This window comes from Atta cephalotes, assembly GCF_000143395.1.
Source record: "Atta cephalotes unplaced genomic scaffold scaffold00027, whole genome shotgun sequence".
In the NCBI taxonomy this organism is placed as follows: Eukaryota; Metazoa; Arthropoda; class Insecta; order Hymenoptera; family Formicidae; genus Atta; species Atta cephalotes.
The window spans coordinates 3,489,725-3,511,521 of NW_012130091.1; the positions used below are offsets into that span (position 1 = coordinate 3,489,725).

At 31.5% G+C, this 21,797-nt stretch overlaps 2 protein-coding genes across 2 annotated transcripts in view; both read left to right on the forward strand.

The window, feature by feature from the left end:
* The first annotated feature begins 4,081 nt into the window (after nucleotides 1-4,081).
* LOC105620559 (condensin complex subunit 3) lies at nucleotides 4,082-7,745 on the forward strand. Its single transcript, XM_012202051.1, has 7 exons — nucleotides 4,082-4,189; nucleotides 4,369-5,165; nucleotides 5,477-6,011; nucleotides 6,134-6,433; nucleotides 6,533-6,901; nucleotides 6,978-7,493; nucleotides 7,629-7,745. The coding sequence occupies exons 1-7, from the start codon at nucleotides 4,082-4,084 to the stop codon at nucleotides 7,743-7,745; spliced, it is 2,742 nt and encodes a 913-aa protein (XP_012057441.1).
* A 1,918-nt stretch (nucleotides 7,746-9,663) lies between these two features.
* The window catches only part of LOC105620560 (DNA-directed RNA polymerases I, II, and III subunit RPABC3), an 82,087-nt gene continuing 69,953 nt past the window's right edge, over nucleotides 9,664-21,797 (forward strand). The window contains exon 1 of the mRNA XM_012202053.1: nucleotides 9,664-9,736. Within this exon, the coding sequence (XP_012057443.1) occupies nucleotides 9,664-9,736 (73 nt within the window). The remainder of the gene's footprint in view (nucleotides 9,737-21,797) is intronic.

Here is a 21,797-nt window from a genome sequence, read left to right on the forward strand (position 1 = left end):
GGTGCACATAGGATAGAAGATGTGCATACATCATCCTATGGTAGCCTATAGGCATTTTCATTCTCTAGGGGGCACCCCTTCTTTGTCTTACATACACATGTTGCACGTTCTACATGTTACTATGGCTTCGTTCTGTTTCATGCATGATGCGCATTATTTATCGTTGTTATTCAGCGTATGTTAAAGAAGGATAAATGATACATCATACGCACCATGCGTGAAACGGAACGCAGCCTATACATCAAACTGAAATCCTATAGATCTTTTAGTTCTCAGGCTGAGTTCACACCTTGACGGAAAAGTGGAAAGCAGAAAAGTGGAAGCTAATCGGAACTCGCAATAGTAATAGATGGTACATTTCGCTTATCTGCTTCTGTTTTTTTCGTGAGTTCTGATTGACTTCCGTTTTTCCGCTTTTTCGTCAAGGTGTGAACCCGGCCGCATGGGGCACATCTGTCCACATTCCTGTAGGTATCTCTAGGTTTGTCGCGCGTCACAAGCTCCAATATGCTCCAACATGTTCCTACTACAGCTCTTACTCACTCTATCAAGCGCGTTGGAATGAATAAGAGCTAGTAGGAGCATATTACAATATGTTGGAGCATATGACGCGAACAAACCCTTACCCTATTTGCATTCCTACGTATACCTATTCGACTGTAATTGGTCAATTTCTTACGGCTTAAAACTTAAGAAATAACCAACTATAGTCGAATGCGAAGAGAATAAGTAATTGTGATTCGTCCATTCTTTACAACTTAAGGCTTAAAAATCTATTGTAGATCCGAGGTTAGGGCTGCCGCAGACAAAATTTCTGTAACAGTAGCCACGTCTTAACCCTTAAGATGTGAGCTAACGAGCCAATCAGGATATTACTTTAGATCTACGTACTCTAACGGAAATAGAAATAGTAGTAAATTTATTTACAAGGCGAGTTTCAACCAATTAAAATTCGCTTTTATTGCGAGGTTATGGATAAGTTTACTATTATTTCCATTTCCGTTAGATTATGTAGACCTAAAGCAATATCCTGATTGACTCATCGGCTTAAGTTTATGTCTTACAGTTACTGTTGCGGAATTTTTGTATGCGGTAGCACACAAACTCTTGCATAATGCATAATGCATAAGAGAATCAACCAATCGAAATTCTTCTTTTCCATGAAATGGGAAGAAAGGAAAAATTCTGATTAGTTGATTCGTTTGGCCTGTAATCTTTACAGAATGTGAGAAGAAGAATCGATTGTGATTCGTCCATTTCTTATGGCTTAAGGCTTAATCAATTATAGATGCGGACTAATGCCTGCATCACATTAATGATTAGAGATTGCGTCTGCATTTGCGTTTGCGCTTGTGATGTTTTTCACACTAATAACGATCAGCGATTACATTTTGTCAGATATTTCTTGCAACGCGAAAATAATACAAAATTATAAAAGAAGGAATTCACATTTTGCATCATAATTGAATTATAGATTTCATATTTTTCCAAGAGATATTATTGTCTTCAATTTTTTGTTTTAATATAAGAACTGGTCATATGACTACAAAGTTTTATTGCGTCTGTGTCTCGATTACAAAAAATAGACAAATATCTAAGGCTGGTATTTATAGGCCGATATTCATAGTCAGATCTTATATTCAAGACATCTTAAGTACGGTCTTATAAAGTCACGAACCAATCAGAGGGCCGCATTAGCGTCTTAAGACATTACTTAAGATGATCTTGAAATAAGAATCAACTATGAATACCGACCTAAACGGGAATTGTGAATCAATCGCCAGCATCTCTTTCTTGATTGGTCAAAAAATAATCGCAGGCGCAAATGCGAATGCAGACGTAACCTCCAATCGCTAATATGATACAGGCATAATGCGAATTTCCCTCAGTCTAATTCGTCGACTGGCTTTTGGCGATTGGTTCTTATTAGATTAAGATTTTATGAGATTTCCGCTAAAAACCAGTTGATATTTAATTATATAGTACTCGATTGAATCCGAATCGAATTTTTAATGCGGATTTTCCATTCCCGTTCGATTCGCCGATTGGCGTTTGCCGATTGGTTCTTATTGGACTAATGCCTGTATCACACTACGCATTGGAGACTGAGGATTGCGCTTGAAGATTAAAATTCAGCCAATTAGAATAAAACGTATTAAAACTATACTGATTAGTCGAATTCTAATTCGTAATTCGCAATTCTCAATCTCCAATAGTATGACAGAGGCATAAAAATCTATGAGTGGCTCCGCACAATAAAAGAAACAAGCAACCGAGAACAGAGAATAAAAATTTTAACCTATTAAAAATTATGTATTGTGAAGTACTTAGTTTCTGATAAGTTGAAATTCTTATTTTCTGTTCTCTGTTCCCTGTTGTGCGGAGCTCCTAAGATTTCTGATAAAAACCTAGAGTTTAATCATATGATCCAATTGGTTCTGATTCGGATCATTAATGGGATTTCCCATTTAGTCCGATTCGCCGACTGGGAAGCGTTTGCCAATTATTTCGCATTGTTCAATTAAAATCAGATTAATTTTTTATTTTTTTAAAATTGGTAACATGCCTATATATTTTTACTGAAAGTGCATTAAATAGATATCCTACTAAAATCTTATTATTTCCGAATCATTTCAATAAGCTGTAATTTTGATTCCGATAGAGACTTTTCATTCCTATTAAATTTCTATCGATTTTTAATAGATTTAAATAGTTTTTAATCGGAAATTTTAAGCAAAGTTTGACCGCGGTCTCATGAGTGGAAATTTATAACGGTATGAAACAGCGAGACCAATCACAATCGTAGAAAAAAAAAAACAGAGTAATAATTGCAGAGTTGTGATTGGTTACGCTGTTCCGCTGTAAATTTTTGTTCATGGGACAGTGACCTTATGCTATAAACTTGCAATTATTATTATTATTGTTGATAGCGATACTTAAATAATAAAAAGAAATAATGGTACTATAAAGAATCATTTAAATTTGCAAGCAGAAATTAATATTCTCAAGAAAGTATCTGTGGCTTTTAAATTTATAAAAATACATATACATATAAATACATATACATAAATTTTACTTATAAATTTTATTATAAGTTAGTTAAAGAGATTCCCAAGGAGAACAAGAAAATCAAAATAATGTCAATTTGACGGTCATATTAATCGAATTTATGTTATTTTTTTGGTCATGATAAAAAAATGACATAAATTTGGTCAATATGATGTCAAATTGACATTATTTTGATTTTCTTGTTCTTCTTGGATGTGATGTAGTGATTTATAAATTTTATTGTATTTAGATATATTTATGTATCATTCTGATATTCTCATGATAATTTTATTAAATCCACCGACAAGATACATATTAAAGACAGTTTGTCTTGGGCAAATTTTCGTTCTCACAAAAAAAATCCCGTGGCCAGGAGGTAATTGAAGAACGCTGTTATTATCGACAATTGATAAATTTGTAATCATTAATTAATAATCAAATCCGAAATAATTTTAAATTAACATTAAAATTAACATTAAAATTACACTTTTAATTAAAAATCGAGTATGATTTAATTTTACATACATATATACATATATTTTGTCTAGGATTGATGGTTTTTCAATAGTTTTCGGCGATACTAACAATACATATAATATAAATAATTTTGGTATAGTCGGATTCCTACTTTAGCGATTGAATGAAATTGTAAGATAATAAACTCAAATAAGATCCAAAAGATGGTGAAATTTAATAAATTGTTTTTTATGATTCGTGGATCAAAGTTTAGAGTCTGCAGGTAAATTTTCAGCTGCTCAAATCGGCTTTCAGCGACCAAAAAGATTACGTCAAAATCATCAAAATTGATGAATATCAAGCATCCATTTTAATCACATGATCTTTTTTGTCGCTTAAACAGCCGGTTTGTAGCTCGTGAAAACTTACCTTTATGGACTGGTAAATAGATGACACTATAATCGCATAGACGCTTTGAACGTTTTGAAAAGTTAACGTATACAATTGTGTGTAGGACTGTGTAGATCGAATATTTAGCGATTGCAATTCCTGGAGTTTTCTCTGTCAACAGATAAATATGCCTTCACTGATCAAAGATAGTATGAAAAACATATTTCACAATGTACAATTAAATAAAACTGATCATATGCAGTACATGAAAAAGCTCACAAAGTTGTATAAGAGGGTGAGTTTTTTTAAGGTTTCTTTTAGTACAATTTGATTTTGCTTTCTTGATATATATAATAGTATTGATTTTACAAAGTTACTTTGAAGTTTTGATTGATTAGAATCATTTCAGAATAATATTTGCTACATTTGTCTTTTTGAAATAAATAATATTTTATGATCTATTAATTTTTTTAGACTGATTTAGATACATTTTGGGAACATTTTATCTGGTGTCTAAAGGTGCCTCTTTCAACATCACAACAACATCCATATGTTGTAAATACATTAGAGTTTTGTGCTAAATTCTGTATGAGTTTCTATCCATCCTTGGACAATGAAGTCATAGAACCAATCTCTCCATTTCTTAGCAGATTATTTGAGTTTCTTTTATCAAGTCATAATGCTAAGGATAAAGGAGTAAGATTTCGCATATGTCATTTTCTAAATATGCTTTTAAACTCCATGGGTGATAACGCTTTCATCGACGACAATTTATGTGACCAAATTACAGTCAGTATGATGGATCGATTGTTGGATAAATCACCTAAAGTCAGAGCACAGGCTGTTTTTGCCTTATACAGATTACAGGATCCATCAGATGAACAGTGTCCTGTGATAAAAATGTATCTCTTTCATGTATCTAGAGATCCAAGTGCTGAAGTTCGTAAAGCGGTTCTTGCTACTATGGGTAAAAATCAGAAAACTTTAGAGGCTGCATTTATAAGAACACGAGATATTGATGATTCTGTTCGTAAAAAAGCATATGAATTTATCAGTAAAATCACAGTGCGTTCCTTGACTATTGGACAAAGAGAACGTTTATTAAAGGATGGTCTTAAAGATAGATCCGACAGTGTTAGAATATGTGTAAATAATGTTTTATTGCCAGCATGGTTAAGATATTTCAAAGGAGAATATATGAGTCTTATTCATGCATTAGATGCAGGAATAGGAACAGAATCTGCAACTTTAGCTTTACAAATATTGTTCAAGTAAGTTTCTCCTAAGGAAAATAAAGTAATGTAGGGTAGAGGAACTTTTTCGCCAATTTCTCGTGATAATGTTTATGTTTCTGAACAGAATATATTGACTATTTAAAGGCCTATGCCTATGCCTTCAAGGGGTAATCATAATTGTATAATGTAATTATAAGCATGTCATTACAAAGAAATATTGTTTGATATCGTAAATTTTCATATTACTTTAAAATTGAAACTGACCAAAAATCGCTCTACCCTATCATATATCTGATAAAATAATACTATTTGTGTATATATTCTTAGTAAATATTGTTTTTATACAGAAATGCTGATTTAAACACATTATTGACACAAGTGCCAATAGATAAGAATACAAGATTGATTCCTTTGACGAGCTTAACAAATGAAAATGTTTTATATTGGAAGTGTGTAATACAGCATCTCCATCGTCTTTCCTCTATTGAAGAGTTAGAATTAATGATTCCAGAGTTATCAGAGTTCTGCAAATATATACGCGAATTTCTTGCTCTCATATCTTCTCAATCACATGAGACATGGGAAACAGAGAGTCATAAGTTTATTCTACTACAACTTTTTGAAATATCTACAATGTACGATCTCTCAGATGAGGTAGGCAGGAAGAATCTAAACGAAGTGATAATAGACACTTTAATGAGCGATCATTGCTCCACTAAAATAATTGAGTGTCTAGTGATTCATTTTGCAAAGGTGGTACCAGATCCCAGCAATATGCTGAATGCTATTGCTAATGTTATTAGCGAGATTAGGCTACCTTTGAAAGAAAATATAGTCACTCAGCAAATTACTGCAGAGCAACAGCATGAAAACAACATGCGAGTGAGTATTAAAATTTAGTATTGTTAAAAAATAATATATCTGTAAATAATGCAAAAAATTTGATTATACAGGATCTTTCTGTATTTATAAATGATTTTATTTTTCTAACAATTTGATTGTAGAAAGCTAAATTAACAGTTGACATAATAGAACTCGAAGAGGAATTGTATCAAGCAATTAAGGAACAGAATTTTCTACAAGCTGATAGCCTTAAAGAAAAGATTAATACTTTGAAAGAGAAAATAAATCGTTTATGTAATATACCCGAAACTATAATAACTGAGGATAATATGCGGGAGGAGAAAAATGATACTGTAACTATGGTTAAATGCCTTGATATTTTATATGTTGCAATACAATCTATTCGCGTATTAACACCTACACTCAGAAGTTTGATGTATCTTGTTTTAAACAGTCTTGACGTAAGTACACATAAATTTTATGTGCGCGAGCGTATATATGTATGTGTGAAAATTTATATTGTATTTTATAGTCACTTAATCTAATTTATTGCATTTTAGCATCCTCATGATAGCGTACATATATTAGCGCTAAAGACATTATGTGTTTATTGTATCTTGGACAAAGAATTAGCTAAGAAACACATAATGATATTTTTTTACCAATTTTCTCTTGAGCAAGAAAATCAAGAAATATGGGTAATCTCTTTGAGAGCAATATTCGATCTCTTGCTGGTGTATGGTTTAGAATATTTTGATATAATGCAAACTCCAGAAAACAATTCCGTACGCAATAGATCTGAAAAGACTCGCTCACTGTATACACATGAGGATAGTACACATGAAGACATTTCTATAAGTAAACGGACTGAAATAGAGGAAGGTCCTTGCAATTTCATTAAAATCTTAACAGGATTGCTAACCAATGCGGTAAGTAATAATATCTTTGAGTTTTGCTAAAATTAAATAAAATATTTATGCAGTAATTATATTTGAAAATTTATAGAATCAAGATTTACGCACTATTGCGGCGGAAGGACTCTGCAAATTATTGCTCAATCGACGAATCAATAGCAGTAATCTAGTATCGCGCCTGATAATTATGTGCTATAATCCAGTCAACGTTGATGACATTTATCTTCGTCAATGCTTGAGCGCTTTTTTTGACTGTTTTGTAGGGCGTGTATCTGATGCGCAAGAAATGCTCGAAAACGCATACTTTCTAACTCTGCAGGTTCTTTGTAACGCACCGGACATTAGCCCTCTACGGGAGATTAATGCATATCATGTATCAAGGTTTATACTGGGTTTAACAAGACGAGGCTGCCAGAAGAGTAGTGGGCAAACGTTTTATACACATAATAATCTTGCCTTTGCTATTTTGGCTGAGATTTTAAATCCAAAAAGCAAAATAGATCAAGAAATTCTTATTAAATCTTTGACAGATTTATGCATTCAACTTGAGGATGATGATCTATCAAAACAAAATCTGCAAAAAGCCATCAAGAATGTTACGAAAATGGTATGTCATTTATCCTTTATATTTCTGTATCAAGTCTTTCATATACTTCTCTGATCAAATTTTTGATACAAAATTATAATTCAAATGCATTCTGTAATAACACACATGTGTTAACTGTAATTTAATGTCTGGCAGGTGATGAATTATGATAAACGATTGCTTAAATATATTCAACAATTTAAACAAAAATTAGAGATGTCTTCCGAAGAAACAGAGATTAATATAGAAGATGATAGTGACAGCGAATCGTAAATGACGCACATTTATATAATATGTATTTATATTTATTAAATAAAGGAAATCCTAATTCTTGAAAATATCAAAATTAAATTTAAGTTACATTATAATATCAATATATTTAAATAAGTATTGATAATTCTTTAAAAAAATAAACAGTAATAAGTTTTTTTTTCGTTACTAAATATATTGGAGGTACTAGAAAATGAAGATTAATTTGTATTACCTAAGATATGGAAAGAATTTAATTTATATTTTAAGATATATTTTATAATTAAAAATATAAATAACAATTTATAAAAAAATTAAAAATTTAAATAATTTATAATTTTTAATATTAATATTCATAATAATTAAATTTAATAAGTTAACTTTAGTCATTTATATAAATTAAAAATAAATAAATTAAAAGATGATATTGATGAATGAAATATATAGTGCCAACAATAAACTATATGTTATAAGTAAATTAATTAGTAAATAATTAGATTTAGATAATTAATAAATTATTTTAATAAATTTTTTTATATGGTTAAATATATACAAAATTTAGATATAATTAAAGAATATTTGAAAATGAGAAATAGAGAAATTAATAGTAAAAATTAGAATTAGATATCCTATTTTAATTAAAAGAAGTGTATTAATTAAAAATTAAATGTTAAATATTAAATTTAAATTGGTGATATTTTAAAAAGTTAGAGGAATTTGTTTTTATTTAATAAATGATAAAATAAAATTTATTCCGTATTGTCTAAGATACTAAGATATGAAATCCTTAATTTTGCTTTATGCACTGCGTCAGTGTGTTATTGTATTGACGCACGATACGATTTTCCCGACACTCGTAAAAATGTAATCCGCACAGCGATGCTGCGTAAAAACTGATAATCCATTTAGTGGCTCTCTCTATCGGCACGCTCACGAGCATCAAGGCCGTCTAGATAATCCAGTAAACGTCGTTAATTTCTAATTGCATTGATCTTCGGCTTTGAAACCGTTTCCTCGCGTAAACGATGGCCTCGACGAAGCTTCGCAAGGTTATCCGTGCGTACGTTTTTCCGTTTCCAAAACTCTGGATAACCGAGATCGACATCGACATGCACGTTACAGACGTAAATAAAGATAAAATTATTACTTATTTTTTTTCGCAGTACTATAGTGAAAAAAATATTTCTTCTATCATATGCGCAGCATATCTCATCTTTGAAATGAGCGAATTCTATTATTAATTAAATAAGGTTCATCGATAAGGCATAAGATAGAATCGAGACATCTGCAACTATTACATTTTATCATTTCATAAAATAAAATTTCTCATTTTTTTAGATAAGGAATTGTTTTAGTTTTATTGGTATTGATAGAAATTGCAGATGTTTATTTATGTGTGTTTACAATAATTTTTTAAATCAAGCATTTCCTTCAATTCTTTCTATTTATTATCGCATGTTTTATATGAAAGAAGATGCTGTCAGTTATTTTTAATTAAAGTTTCTATTTTTAAAACAATTTATGTCATTAGCGCTATTTATCCGTCGCAAAAGGTCTTTGATGAAGATGAGTAATGCATGAGAGACGTGTATGATTCATGGAAACAGACGTATTATCGCAGACGTATTATGACTACAAAGCAAATATTAAAGCTGTATTAAATTTAAAGTCCGTTAAAACTTTAAAGAATGAAATTTTTATGAAAAAAAAAATTTTTTAAGAATTTTTACGAAACTTTTTACTTTATAAACATATTTAAACAAAATTTCAATTTATCAAATTGTTTAACGGCCAAAAATTAACTCGTAGACTTTGTATTTCAGAATCGAAATAAATTATAAGGTCTCGCGAAGTTAGATATTTGTACGCACCTGGCAACATTTTATCTACTTGACGTCGTCCGTCGACAGAGCGCAGTGTAGTCGTATGTCAGCAACTGAACATGGCGGGTGTGTTGTTCGAAGATATTTTCAACGTGAAGGACATTGATCCGGAGGGCAAGAAATTCGACAGGGGTGAGTTCATATCAGAGTTTACATTTCAGCGCGTTCGCGTTTCGACTTGCCGTGGCGATGCGCGCGCTATTTTCATTGCCAGAATAATAGCGTTTGACGAGTTGCTCGATCTTGCCGATAGCGCCGGCATCATCATGAGCACATGGTGTAAGTAACAGCTGAGAGCTTTCGATCTCGTCTCGAAATCCTTAAATAAATTTTATCCGTTTTATTTACTGTAGTACGACTGATGTGAGCCGATGGCTACAACGTCGATCGAGAAAAAGGACAATCTCGTGCACACCAGTGACACTGATCCGGCTCGTTGATCGGCACATATGATATGAATCAATGTGAACCGGCGCGAGCGTATCAATGGCGGGTTATTCGAATGTAGATAGATGTACACTGAGAGAAAAATATACTAAGTTTTAATAAATATTTATTTCGAATATAGTGCCAATTGAATATTTATTAAATGTAAATATATACTAAATGTAAAATACACACATTGAGAATGACTATTGCAAGTCAACTATCGATAGTTTTTATTATCAATCGTTTTTCGATAATCACAAAAACCAATCGATCAAGAACTATCGATTATTTTAAAAGCGCATGAAATTTGAAGCCGGCTGAAAAGAATTTGTGTTATTGTTAGATATTTCAAAATATATAATATACTAGAATTCGATTTTAAATTAATTTTTTAATTATTAATTAAATTATTTGAATTAAAGGCTATGGCACACAAAAAACTTAGGACAGTAAGGAATTTAAGCAGTAAGGAAATCGATATATTATGCATGGTCTAATAGGCAGTAACAGTAGTTGATTAAGGAGGATTTAGGCGTAGAAATCGACTAATTATAGTTGATTATTTTTCTGCTTCATTCCACTGCTGCTACTGTTCATTGTAGAATGGGCTTTAGATTGGCTACTGCTTACATTATGGCCTTACGATTCTATTGTGATTGATCAATTCGCTTACTGCTTACGTTTCACTGCTTAAGTTTTTTTTTGTGCCATGTGTGCCCTAAATAGAAAATTATTTTATTAAATAAAATAATAAAATTAATAACGAAAGTTATTAAATAATTCTGTTGACATTCCTAATTTTGTTGACGCCCAAGATAAATATTGATATTGCTTTAAAAGGAAATTAACAAAAGGGATGTAAATAAAAGAAATATATTAATTTTTTAAGTTTATTTATCACATGCATGTATCACATTTTACATTTTCATTTATGAATTTATTTTTATTTGAAATATGTATTACATGAATTTTAACTATTACTTAATTTTATTACAAAAACATAAACTTTATCCTAATGTACAACAACAAAATAACATTCTTTTTTTAGATATTAATTAATTATACCGTTATATTTCAACCAATATTAATAATACCGTTATAATTTGATATTTAGACCATTTGATTTGTTTTATGAGAAGTAAACGTTTTATGAAAAATAATTTTTTAGTTTTAACGAACATCGATTATTTGACATAACTTGCCCTGCATCTGAGAAGACACGATCTGAAGATATAGACGTAGCCTTCGCATAGACTGAAAAAATAATCAAAACAGTGTTCGAAAATATTATCGATGGTTGGAAAAATAATCGATGACGTTCAATGGTAAAAACTTTTATTGACTAATAGTCGATAGTCTATCGATAGTTAGACAGATATGAACCTGGCGCTCAATTTTATCAAAAATAAAAATTAATACCGTAGGTCGTTTGTACTTGTTTGTACCGATCATTATTTCGTTTGTACCTTAAACAATTAAACAAAAAATGAAAAATAAAAAATGGCATCTCTCCTTTTGCCGTATATACGCTATATAAGGATCGTACAAAAACTAAAACGCGTTGTATTTTCGAACCTTTTTAGGTACAAACAAAAGTAGGAGAGATACAAATGGATACAAATGATTCTCTTTTGAAAGTTGTTGATCCCATTTTATCTTTAAAGATGGCTGACTTGTTCTTTTGGCGTATTTCCGAAATTTTGAAATCGCTGTATCTCCGAACCCTTTAAGATACAAACCAAAGTAGGAGAAGTACAAACGAGTACAAACGATTCTCTTTCGAATGGCATAAATGAAATTAAAAAATCTTAAAGTTGCGCGCTGGTCATTTTTTATTTTTCATTTTTTGTTTAATTGTTTGAGGTACAAACAAAATAATGATTGGTACAAACAAATAAAAACGAAGTACAAACGGCTTACGGTATTAATTTTTATTTTTGATAAAGTTGAGCGTCAGGTTCACATTGGTATTAGACAGCACTATTATTGTTTAATTTCTTTGCATGTGATTTCGCTTTTTACTAATATTCCACTGAACTTGGACATCAAGAATGTCGAGAAAAGATGGAATTATATCTTCAAATATTGCAATGTTCCTAAATTATGGATTTTTATTAGCAGTTTAGTTTTCTCTACTTTTTTTTGTATTTGATGATCAAATTTACAAGCAGAACTTTGGGACACTTACTCCTCATTGTCGCCTGTCATCGCTGATATAGTAATGGTTAACTTCCAAGAAAATATACTTGATAACATTGATTTTCCGATTAAGTTTTTTTATAGTTCGTTGATGATATTGTGGCAGCGATTCCTGTTACACAAATCGATAATTTAAAAAAAAATGTTTAATTCTGTCTAAGATTACAGTTTACAATTGAGGTAGGGCGAGTAACAAAATTAATTTTTTTGACAATTATTTTAATTCAGTACAAAAAATTAATATTTTACTGGGATCAAAAACCGACTTCTTTAGGTACCTAAATTTTTTATCCAGACATCCTCTTTCACAGAAAAAAGGCGTCATCATAGGCATGGTTGATAAGTTTTTCTGTTCTGATCCGAAATTTTATAAAAAAAATTTTTAATTTATTAGTATTTTATTAAATAATGATTATCCTCTGCGTGTGTGGATTTTTATTTTTAATACGATGTCTTAGAGAATAAAATATCTTATAAAAAATGGTAACATGATTAAAAAGAATTTTTCTTACAAAAAAATTATATGATTTACAATCCCCTATGTTAACAATATTTTAGATGAATTTAAAAGGATTATAAATAATACGGTATCCAAAATTGCATTTTACAGTATCAATAAATTTCGTAGTTTAATCAAGGTAAAGATCCATTACCAACCAGTTCACAGAGAAACGTGGTCTATAAGATTGCCTGCAAAGAACTGCGAGACTTCTTATATAAGACAAACGGGCCAAAAATTACACACATTTCTGAACATCGAAATTCCATTAGAAGTAAGATATCTTTTCATTCGGTCATTACAGACTATAAGTTATAATTTAATCATGAATTCAATTGGGACGGGGTGTAAATTTTGGATATAGAAAGAAATTACAACAAAAGATTAACGTTCGAAATGCTACTAAAGATACAAAAAAGGAGTTTAAATCTTCAAATAGATACGAAATTTTTAGATCATATCTACCCATCAGTTTTTAATACAATTAAAAAATTAATGTTTACAACTATACTTTTGTCTGTTTCGAATCGGTACTTGTATCAGCGGTGACATAGGTTATTATTTGTCTCTGCGTAACCGAAGAATAAATAACTGTTACATTTTGATTGTTACATCTATTCACTTGACGAAAAAATTTATTTGGATCACAATTATTATTTTATTTAATTACTCAAATAAGTATTATATTCAATTGGTTAACTATTATGTGTATGTGTAAGTTGCATCAATTCGGCGAGTAACAATCTCCTCTTTTTAAAAAAATAATTTTATATATATCTTTGACATTCTCAATCTTATTATAACTTCACTTCATAAGAATTACTTGTTTCTTTCTGGCCAGTAAATTGGGATGAGTCTAAAGAATTAATATGTTGGATGATTGGTCATCATGGTGTACTACATGCATAAGATAGTATTATTATATTCAATTCCGTTGAGAATGACTTGAAGTAAGTCGAAATGCAATACGGATATTATACGGATATTGTACACTTTTATATTAAAAATGGACTTTTAAACATATCCATTATTATACTTGCGCACACAGTACCGCACTGATTCTTACTCTCTTTATTCTTATCTTTAATTTGGTAAACATATATTTATTTGGTACAAGAACTATTAATTTAATTTACCTATTATTATATTTTATTTATCAAATATTTATTTTCCGTAAATAAATGTTGTATTAATATTATTCAAACAATTATTTATTAAAATTTAGTACATTTTTCTTTCAGTGTAGAGAAAAAAAAGAGTTAAAAAGTCAAAACTATACTCGAGTCTTATAGTGTTTTTCATTGGCAAAACTGGTACGCACTTAAAGCTGTTATACATTACTCTAATCTGAATGTAAAAATAGGATATTTCAACTGATAAAATGCCTAATGTATATTTTATCAAAAGCACGAAAAATGTATTGAGGATTTCGCAGTTTTTAATTCGTTTCTACATACAAAAATATGAATTCTTAAAGAAATGCATAAATGCTTTAATCATAATGAATGCATAAATGCAAGAATATTTTATGCTTAGAATAGCGCCAAAAATAAACAACTTCCAATTAACAATAAAGTATTCGTAAAATAAAATAAATTTTATTCTTAATTCAAAACAAATTTTATTTCAATAAAAGAATAAAGTTGCACTCGTTCAACATTAAATATTTTTATATTAGCATTATTTTTTCTTCAATGATAACTTTTGTCAACTTATTTCAAATTCCCAGTATGCTTTTTAGTAACATCAAGATGATAGAAAACCAATACTGCAATAAGTGCAGTAAGTGGTAATTTGTAAATGAAGTGTCACATTTATAGAGCATGCCTCTTAATGTGCATTGAATACAAGCTCCCAAGGAAAAACTGAATCAAACTGAATTAACAAATTATATTCTACTAATACAGTTCAAAGGCAAGTGAAATGCTGAGATCGTTTTAGTCTCCGTTAGCCGTTGCAAATAAGAATGCAAACAGACGGTCAACCTCACAATTCTGGTGTTTCTCGTAGAGAACGCTGGCTGCATATACAGGCGGATCCACCGCGATGGATTCATTGCTCATCTCATCCATTTAACTTTGGATAGCAGATCCGCGAATCCGTCCGCGTATAGGTGCCTCTTCGTCACGTCGCAGTGACAAAGTCAGCCGGCTGTTCGCGCATCCCCATTTGCAATATAACATGACAGAAACATTAGGATGAATTGAATATTTCATCCACTCTCAAAGATTGAACATTTAGAGGTATGTTGCAGTTCACAAAATCACTGTCAATCGTTATTCATTACATCCATGCATTTCCGACATCTTGATATTACTGAGGGACCCTTATATACACTGTTGCCGCCGAATTTTCAAATTTATAATTCTTAATCCAAGAATAAATAGTTTGTAAATATGCGATTTTAAAAACAAGAATACAAACAATTTTAAGAATAAGGTATACTTTGCATAAATCTTTTATTATTGATTATTGATGCCAGTGAACATTTATACTTAAATGAAAGTAAATAGCATTCAATAATAAAAATATACGTGAATCAGAATTCATTTTTTTGTGTTATATTTTTATTAAACGTACCTTATGTCGATTTATGTACAATGGCTTTAAAGTGCGCACTGGTTTTGTCAATGAAAAACGCTATTAAAATAAGAACGGACTGTGAATACAAAATCGAAAATTGTTTTTTAAAACTTATCAATTTTCTTGTAATTGCAAATGAGAGATTGAAACTAAGCTAATTCCCGAGAGAGATTTTGACTTTGTTGAACAAGATTTTCAGTTATATTTCTTAAAATGATCCTTCTTTCGAAAATTTTGGTTTCCATTAAAATACCCGATACTACTATTATTTTTTATTGTAAAAAAAATACTTGCACTCGCGCTTTCTTTCTTCATCCCGGAAGACATTTTTAAATTCGCGTTTATGATAGATATCGGTATCTTCATGTATTTGTCTTGGAGGACATCGCGGCCCTGATAACCGCGGCCTTTTCACTCTACGTTTTTGCTGTTCGCTTATGGACCACGAGAGAGAGAGAGAGGGGAGGGGGGGGTAATTTGTAAAGTGACGTAGATCGGAGGAGGCGACCATGACCGAATTCTCTGCCGGAATATATTGGATCTTCGCGGTATGTGCCCTGTTAACTTTGCCGCTCAAAAATGATCGATGTATTAATTTTTTTTCTAACTGACGTAATCTTTGGCAGATTGGTAATTCATTGACAGAAAATCGTCTGATTCAGTCTGGTTGCGATTAGAATACTCGATAGATTAATTGTTTTGAAATAGATATTTTAGTCTTTGAATAATTTGACAAGTGATATGAATAAAAATATAAAAATAAGTGATAATTTTTATTGATGTGTTTTTATCCTTAATATATATATTCATTATTTTTTCTCCTACAATTCTATAAATAATTGAGAAGAATTAAAAACACATTTTCTTGATCCATGACATTTAATCAAGTCTTGTGTCTTTAACTACGAACACCCTTAATCGGATTTAATAACATCCGCTAGTTATGAAACTAGCCAATTATAGCTATTCCTCTGAATAATGAAATGACTGTGATTGGCCAGTTTTTAACTGATGTTATTAAACTCGATTAAGAGTATTTGTGCAAACGTAGTCTCTGCTAGAAATCGCTCCGAGATCTCAGACAGAGAAAGAATTAATCAATTATATTTGAACAATTCAGTCACATGATTAATAACGTTGATTAATTTTCCTTTGAAATTCTAATTGTGCTCGTAATTTAACTTGATGATTATTTCTTTATGCAAAAATATATCGCGTACATATAATTAATCGTAAATCTGTTCTCATGTTCAATGTATATTATAAACAGAATTACAATACAAAATCGGTGATTGCAATCTCCGATTTAGATAACCTAGATTGTCAGCGACAGGTCCATTCGTGTAGCCTAGAATGCTCTTCCTCCCATCACCCTCTTTGCCTATCTTTTTCTCTCGTCGTGTCATCTTTCATCTAGCGTTCGATAAAACGCGCTATTACCATACACGACGTATATATCGACCAACGAGCGCTCCTCTTCGGTGTGCGATTGTGAATTCCGAGTCGATAATTGGGTAGTGCCCATCGCTGGCTGACGAGCGAGCGTTGCAAAACGAGAATGTCGAGAGTGAGGGGGAATTTCTCCTCTCTTCCTCTCTCTATCTTCCTCCTCCTTCCTCTCTCTTTTGTGAGGGATGGAACCGGGTGCTCGCTTACGACCGGTCGATGCAGCGAGGATGCCCGCAGCAGCAGCAGCAGCAGCAGCTCCGAGCAACACGGCACTCACGTAATATGACGCGACTGCGTTGCTGAGCTGAGGAGAGAGAGAGTGAGAGAGGGGGAGGGGGGCGAGAAAGGAGGCAGTGAGGATGGTGAAACGGTTGCGCGGAGAGCTATAAAGCAGCCGGGACGCGTGAGTTGTGCTGGTGGGGGTTGACACGGTCAAGGTCAGCCTCAGTTCTAAGGTCGCGGGGGTATGTCATCTCAGAAGGGAGCGCCTGAATAATACTTCATCTCTTTTTCTCGCTCGCTCTCTTCTTTCCGACGCCTCTTTCTCGTTTTTGTGCTCGTTTTCAGCTTCGCTTTCGGATCAAGTCGTAAAGCGAGAACGAGCGTTTTTCGTCTTCTTCTTTTCTGGTTTCGTTTTTCTTTCCCCTTTTACGTTCGTATGCGTGTCAACTTGGACTCGTCCATCCGCCGACTGATGGAAGAGCCGTATTTATTTCTTCATCTCGCCAACTTCCTTCGCTTGGCCGATGCGAGGATGCGCGCATAATTCCGTTTTGCGATCATAGAAACGTAAAATGATCTTCATATACATATAAATAGAATAAATAAAATAAAGGAAATCTATAATTTAAGATACCGCTTTGTGTCTGTATAAAAAAGAATATTGTTTAATATTCTTGAGACTTTCACGGGTGCTTTATATAAAGATTATGCGTTTCGCAATTTTCCTCCGTGTCCAAATCCATTCTTGAAATGCCAACGTTTCAGTATGCCAACAGTATCAGGCTGCTCCTCGCCCTGATGAAGTGGACTGCAAGGTTCACGAAACGTTGGCATTCCAAGAATGGATCTGAATACGGAGGAAACTCGCGAAACACATAATCTTTATGAAGAATATTGTTTTAATATTGGCACAAATAAGCAACTACATATTTAGATATATAAAAATAACAGTTTCGCATAATTTAAATGTTATTGTTATTTCAAATGGCAATAATATTCAATTACATTAGCCTGTGAAAAAGTTGTTTTAATGATTTTTAACTATATATTTTTAATATATTTATATCTGTGCTGAACATGAATCCGTTTTTCAAATTTGGCTATTATGTCACAATTTTGAGAAAAATGGCGTCAAAGAGATAACAAAATTTTTTTAATGGATTTAAGCATTCAAAAAACTGTAGGAAACGATAAAATTTGTTCAGATCCAAAAATGTAAATTCGCAGGTTAATGTTATTATTTTAAAATAATTATTTCGTAAACAGATTAGGATAAAGAATTTTATTTATAATCGGCATCTTAAGATCGCAGTACTAAGATTGACGTATGTTCAGTAATCGGGAGATACAAATTATGTACTGATTTTCAAATTGATTTTTAAATTTTATTGCCTTGAGAAGAAGTCCACGTGGATCAAGTGTAATCAGGTCTTGGCTTTGCCGCACGCCTTTTCCACTCGTCTGTTTGTGAATCGAACAAAGTGATCATTATAGCAAAAACTCATTTCTTACCAATGTAGTTTAATTTTAGTCTCAGTTTTCATCATTTTCTAATTCTAAGAATTAAAAAAGATGAAGAGTAAGTTGAACAGAGAAAGTTAATCTATATTAATGGAAACGGGATTTTTGCATTAGAGATTTTTGCATTCTCTATCGATTAGTAGATACAGAGGCTGAAGAACAAAATTAAATTTATAATCGCGATGGTAACATTAAAAATGTAGAATAGACTTTTGTAGATTTAGTTTAAATTATAAAATTATAAATGTATATATAAAGCAGTTACAAATTAAGACAAGTAAATACAATTAAACTACTATTCCTTTAAATGTAAATGACAAATATCATAAAATTTGTTAAATAAATAAAAATTGATTTTTGAGTTGAAAGAAAAATTATCTTTTCTATTTCAATCGTCGAGATAGTTAGAATAATTTATTAATTGAGGAAACTCAAGCAAATCACCGACGCGGGCGATAGTAATTTCCTCGTTCTCTCTAAGAAACATGTGATCTTGGTGTATGTTCTTCAATGCTATTTTTAGATTCAGAAATTCATCATGTGCACGTACAATGCGATGAGCAATTGTATTCTGCGAACGGCAAAGATTACAGTTTTAATTTTGAAAATTTTTGGTACTTGTAAAATTTGCAACTTTGTGCCTATTTATTCTTTTAGTATTATATGGTTTAGTAATATAAGTAGTTCTTTTAGTAGTATAGTAGTTTAGTAGTTTAGTAGTACAGTACACTAATAAAGTTTTTCAAATATTATATTGCAATATTAATATTATAAAAGTATAACACGGATGTATCAGACGTTTGACCGTTATATGTTATATCTTGTATTTTTACGTTTATAGTTGCTGCTAAAGCAATTGCGTAATAACAATTAAAATTTTCTATATCCGTAAGGAAATATTAATCTTTTTAGTCACTCAATTAGCTATTGAAAAATACGTAGATTATATGATTAAGTAGATCTATCACTATCTTGATACTTTAAGGCCGGGTTGTTCACTAATCTTCAGTTCACTGTCTTATTCTCTTGCTCTCTTATGTTCTTATTCTTTTACTCTTTTGTTTATCCAGTAAATTACATAATTTATCCGAAGATGGAACAACCGGCCCTAAAAGAAGTGTACATACTATAATGACGTGTAGTACTCAAATGATTAATGCTGAAAATGGACGTGACAAATTTTGAATATACCGAGACAAGATATTGAAGCATATGCGAAAATAGACGCATCTTGAAATTCATTTCGAGGATTCATTTCAAAGTCGTGACGTGCCACATTGGAACGAGGATTTGACCGCGCGTTAATAGTTTCTTTAACGATCCAATTAAATGTAAGTGCTGTTAAATAATTACTGGCTAAATCTATTCCACGATGGTTTCTCGTAACATGTAAAACACAAGAGAATTCGTGAAATCAATACACATTTAATGCGTTATTCTCAACATTATTTGTGTAATTATAATTCCGACTGCATTATCTTTTTCATAAATGCAATAATAGCACTTTGACTGATGTATAATTACTTCGTGTTTTTGCTTTTGTCGTAAAAATCAAATTTAACAAAATACTTTTTAGAAAATGGATTTTAAGATATACCTGTTTATTTTGTTCACATTTGCGTTGGAATACTTCGATATCTCGACATTCTCAAAATTTGTCATCACGTCATTTACAGCATCTTTTTTTTTTTTACGCACCATTATAGTGCGCACGTTTCCTAATGATATACGTGTCAAACTTAATTATTATCTACATATTTTCTAAAAAAGATTGATTTCATGAAGTTTCATGAACAAAATATGCAACTATTTTTTAACATCGATACATCTGCTTGTGTCGTCCGCATATTATCTAGATAAAAATTAAGGAGATTGGTGATTTTTTCTTTTCCTTCCTTTAAATATCGAAGAGAATAAATGTGCACATTCATTTCGTTCGGTGCCCGTTCCTTCATTCCCGGCTCCTTTTCTCCTTGTCCCGACGACGACGCAAGTGGGTCATGGAAAAACGAGGAAAGGGAACAAGCACGAAGGCTCTGTTCCTTTTCGTTTGTTTGACGATTAATTCAGTGTCGTTTATTATTAGCAAGATTAAACGTGTGTCTCAAGAATTCTCCTATTTTTTCTTATCTGCCTACACCTGATTGTGAGACATTGTTATGCAATCGAAAACGTTTCGACTATTTTTTCTTCGAATATTCATTAAAATATACACGATATTCCAAATGCAAATATTGTTAAAAAAATTTAATGTTTTTCTTAGCGAGCTTTCTATAAACTCTAAAAATAAAATCTTTGACATTAATTCTTGGTATACAGATCATTTTCCAGTTCTTAACTACGACGGATCGTTCGCATGAAGTTAATTTATTTTTTATCATAATATTTTTATATAATAAAATATTAGATGATTCGTACGTATACTTTTGAAAGTGTTATATAATATCTTTGGAAAGTATTTGTATAGTTGTGTATTTAAAACAAGAAAAAAATACACGGAGAAAACCATGTTTTTCTCGAGGAAGGGGGGGGGGGAATTTTCTATCAACCCAGGGATGTTTCTTAGATGTATCAGCCCCAGTATGGAATGAGAACAAAAGAAAGGATTTTGCGATTGCATTGCAAAGAATGTCACTGCACCATTCATTTCATTATTGTAACATTTATAACAATTTTTATCGTTAATAAATTTCATTTGAATACTTTTACAACTTTTATATCTTTAATATCTCCTCGTATCTCAAAAGGAAAATGTTACGTTTTATATATCATGTAACTTTTTAAAGAAAGTATGGCTAATTTAATTCTTCAATATTGTTATTGTTATTATTAATACAAACATTACATAACTCTTACATAAACATTCTATATAAGCAGAACAAGAATACTAAACGTAAAGTTCTCTCTCTCTTATTCTACGTGGTTTGTCGTTTGATAAGTTTGGTAAATTTCCATGAAATGGCGCTACAATCCATTTGATGACGCGACATCTCGAAAGATCCACTCTTCGAACCCCTTCAGGCCAAATTTCAGCCAGAAAGGACGCATAGTTCACGTTTTCACGGTAGTCATTTGAAGCGAGATTGGCGCGCAAAAAAGTGCTCTTCCATCAAGACAACGCGCCGTCCCACAAGTCGACCGTTGCAATGACAAAACTACGAAATTGGGCTATGAATTCCACCCTATTTGGTCCCGTGTGACTTCTTTCTGTTCCCAAACTTAAAAAACTTGGCNCGGTGAGAAGAAATTCTCGTCAAATGAGGAAGTCATTGTCGCCGTCAATGAGTATTT

Coding starts and splice junctions, on each gene's coding strand:
- LOC105620559 (XM_012202051.1), top strand. CDS start 4,082: ATGCCTTCACTGATCAAAGATAGTATGAAAAACATATTTCACAATGTA. Junction 5,166..5,476: donor GCTTTACAAATATTGTTCAA/GTAAGTTTCTCC, acceptor GTTTTTATACAG/AAATGCTGATTTAAACACAT. Junction 6,434..6,532: donor TTGTTTTAAACAGTCTTGAC/GTAAGTACACAT, acceptor ATTGCATTTTAG/CATCCTCATGATAGCGTACA.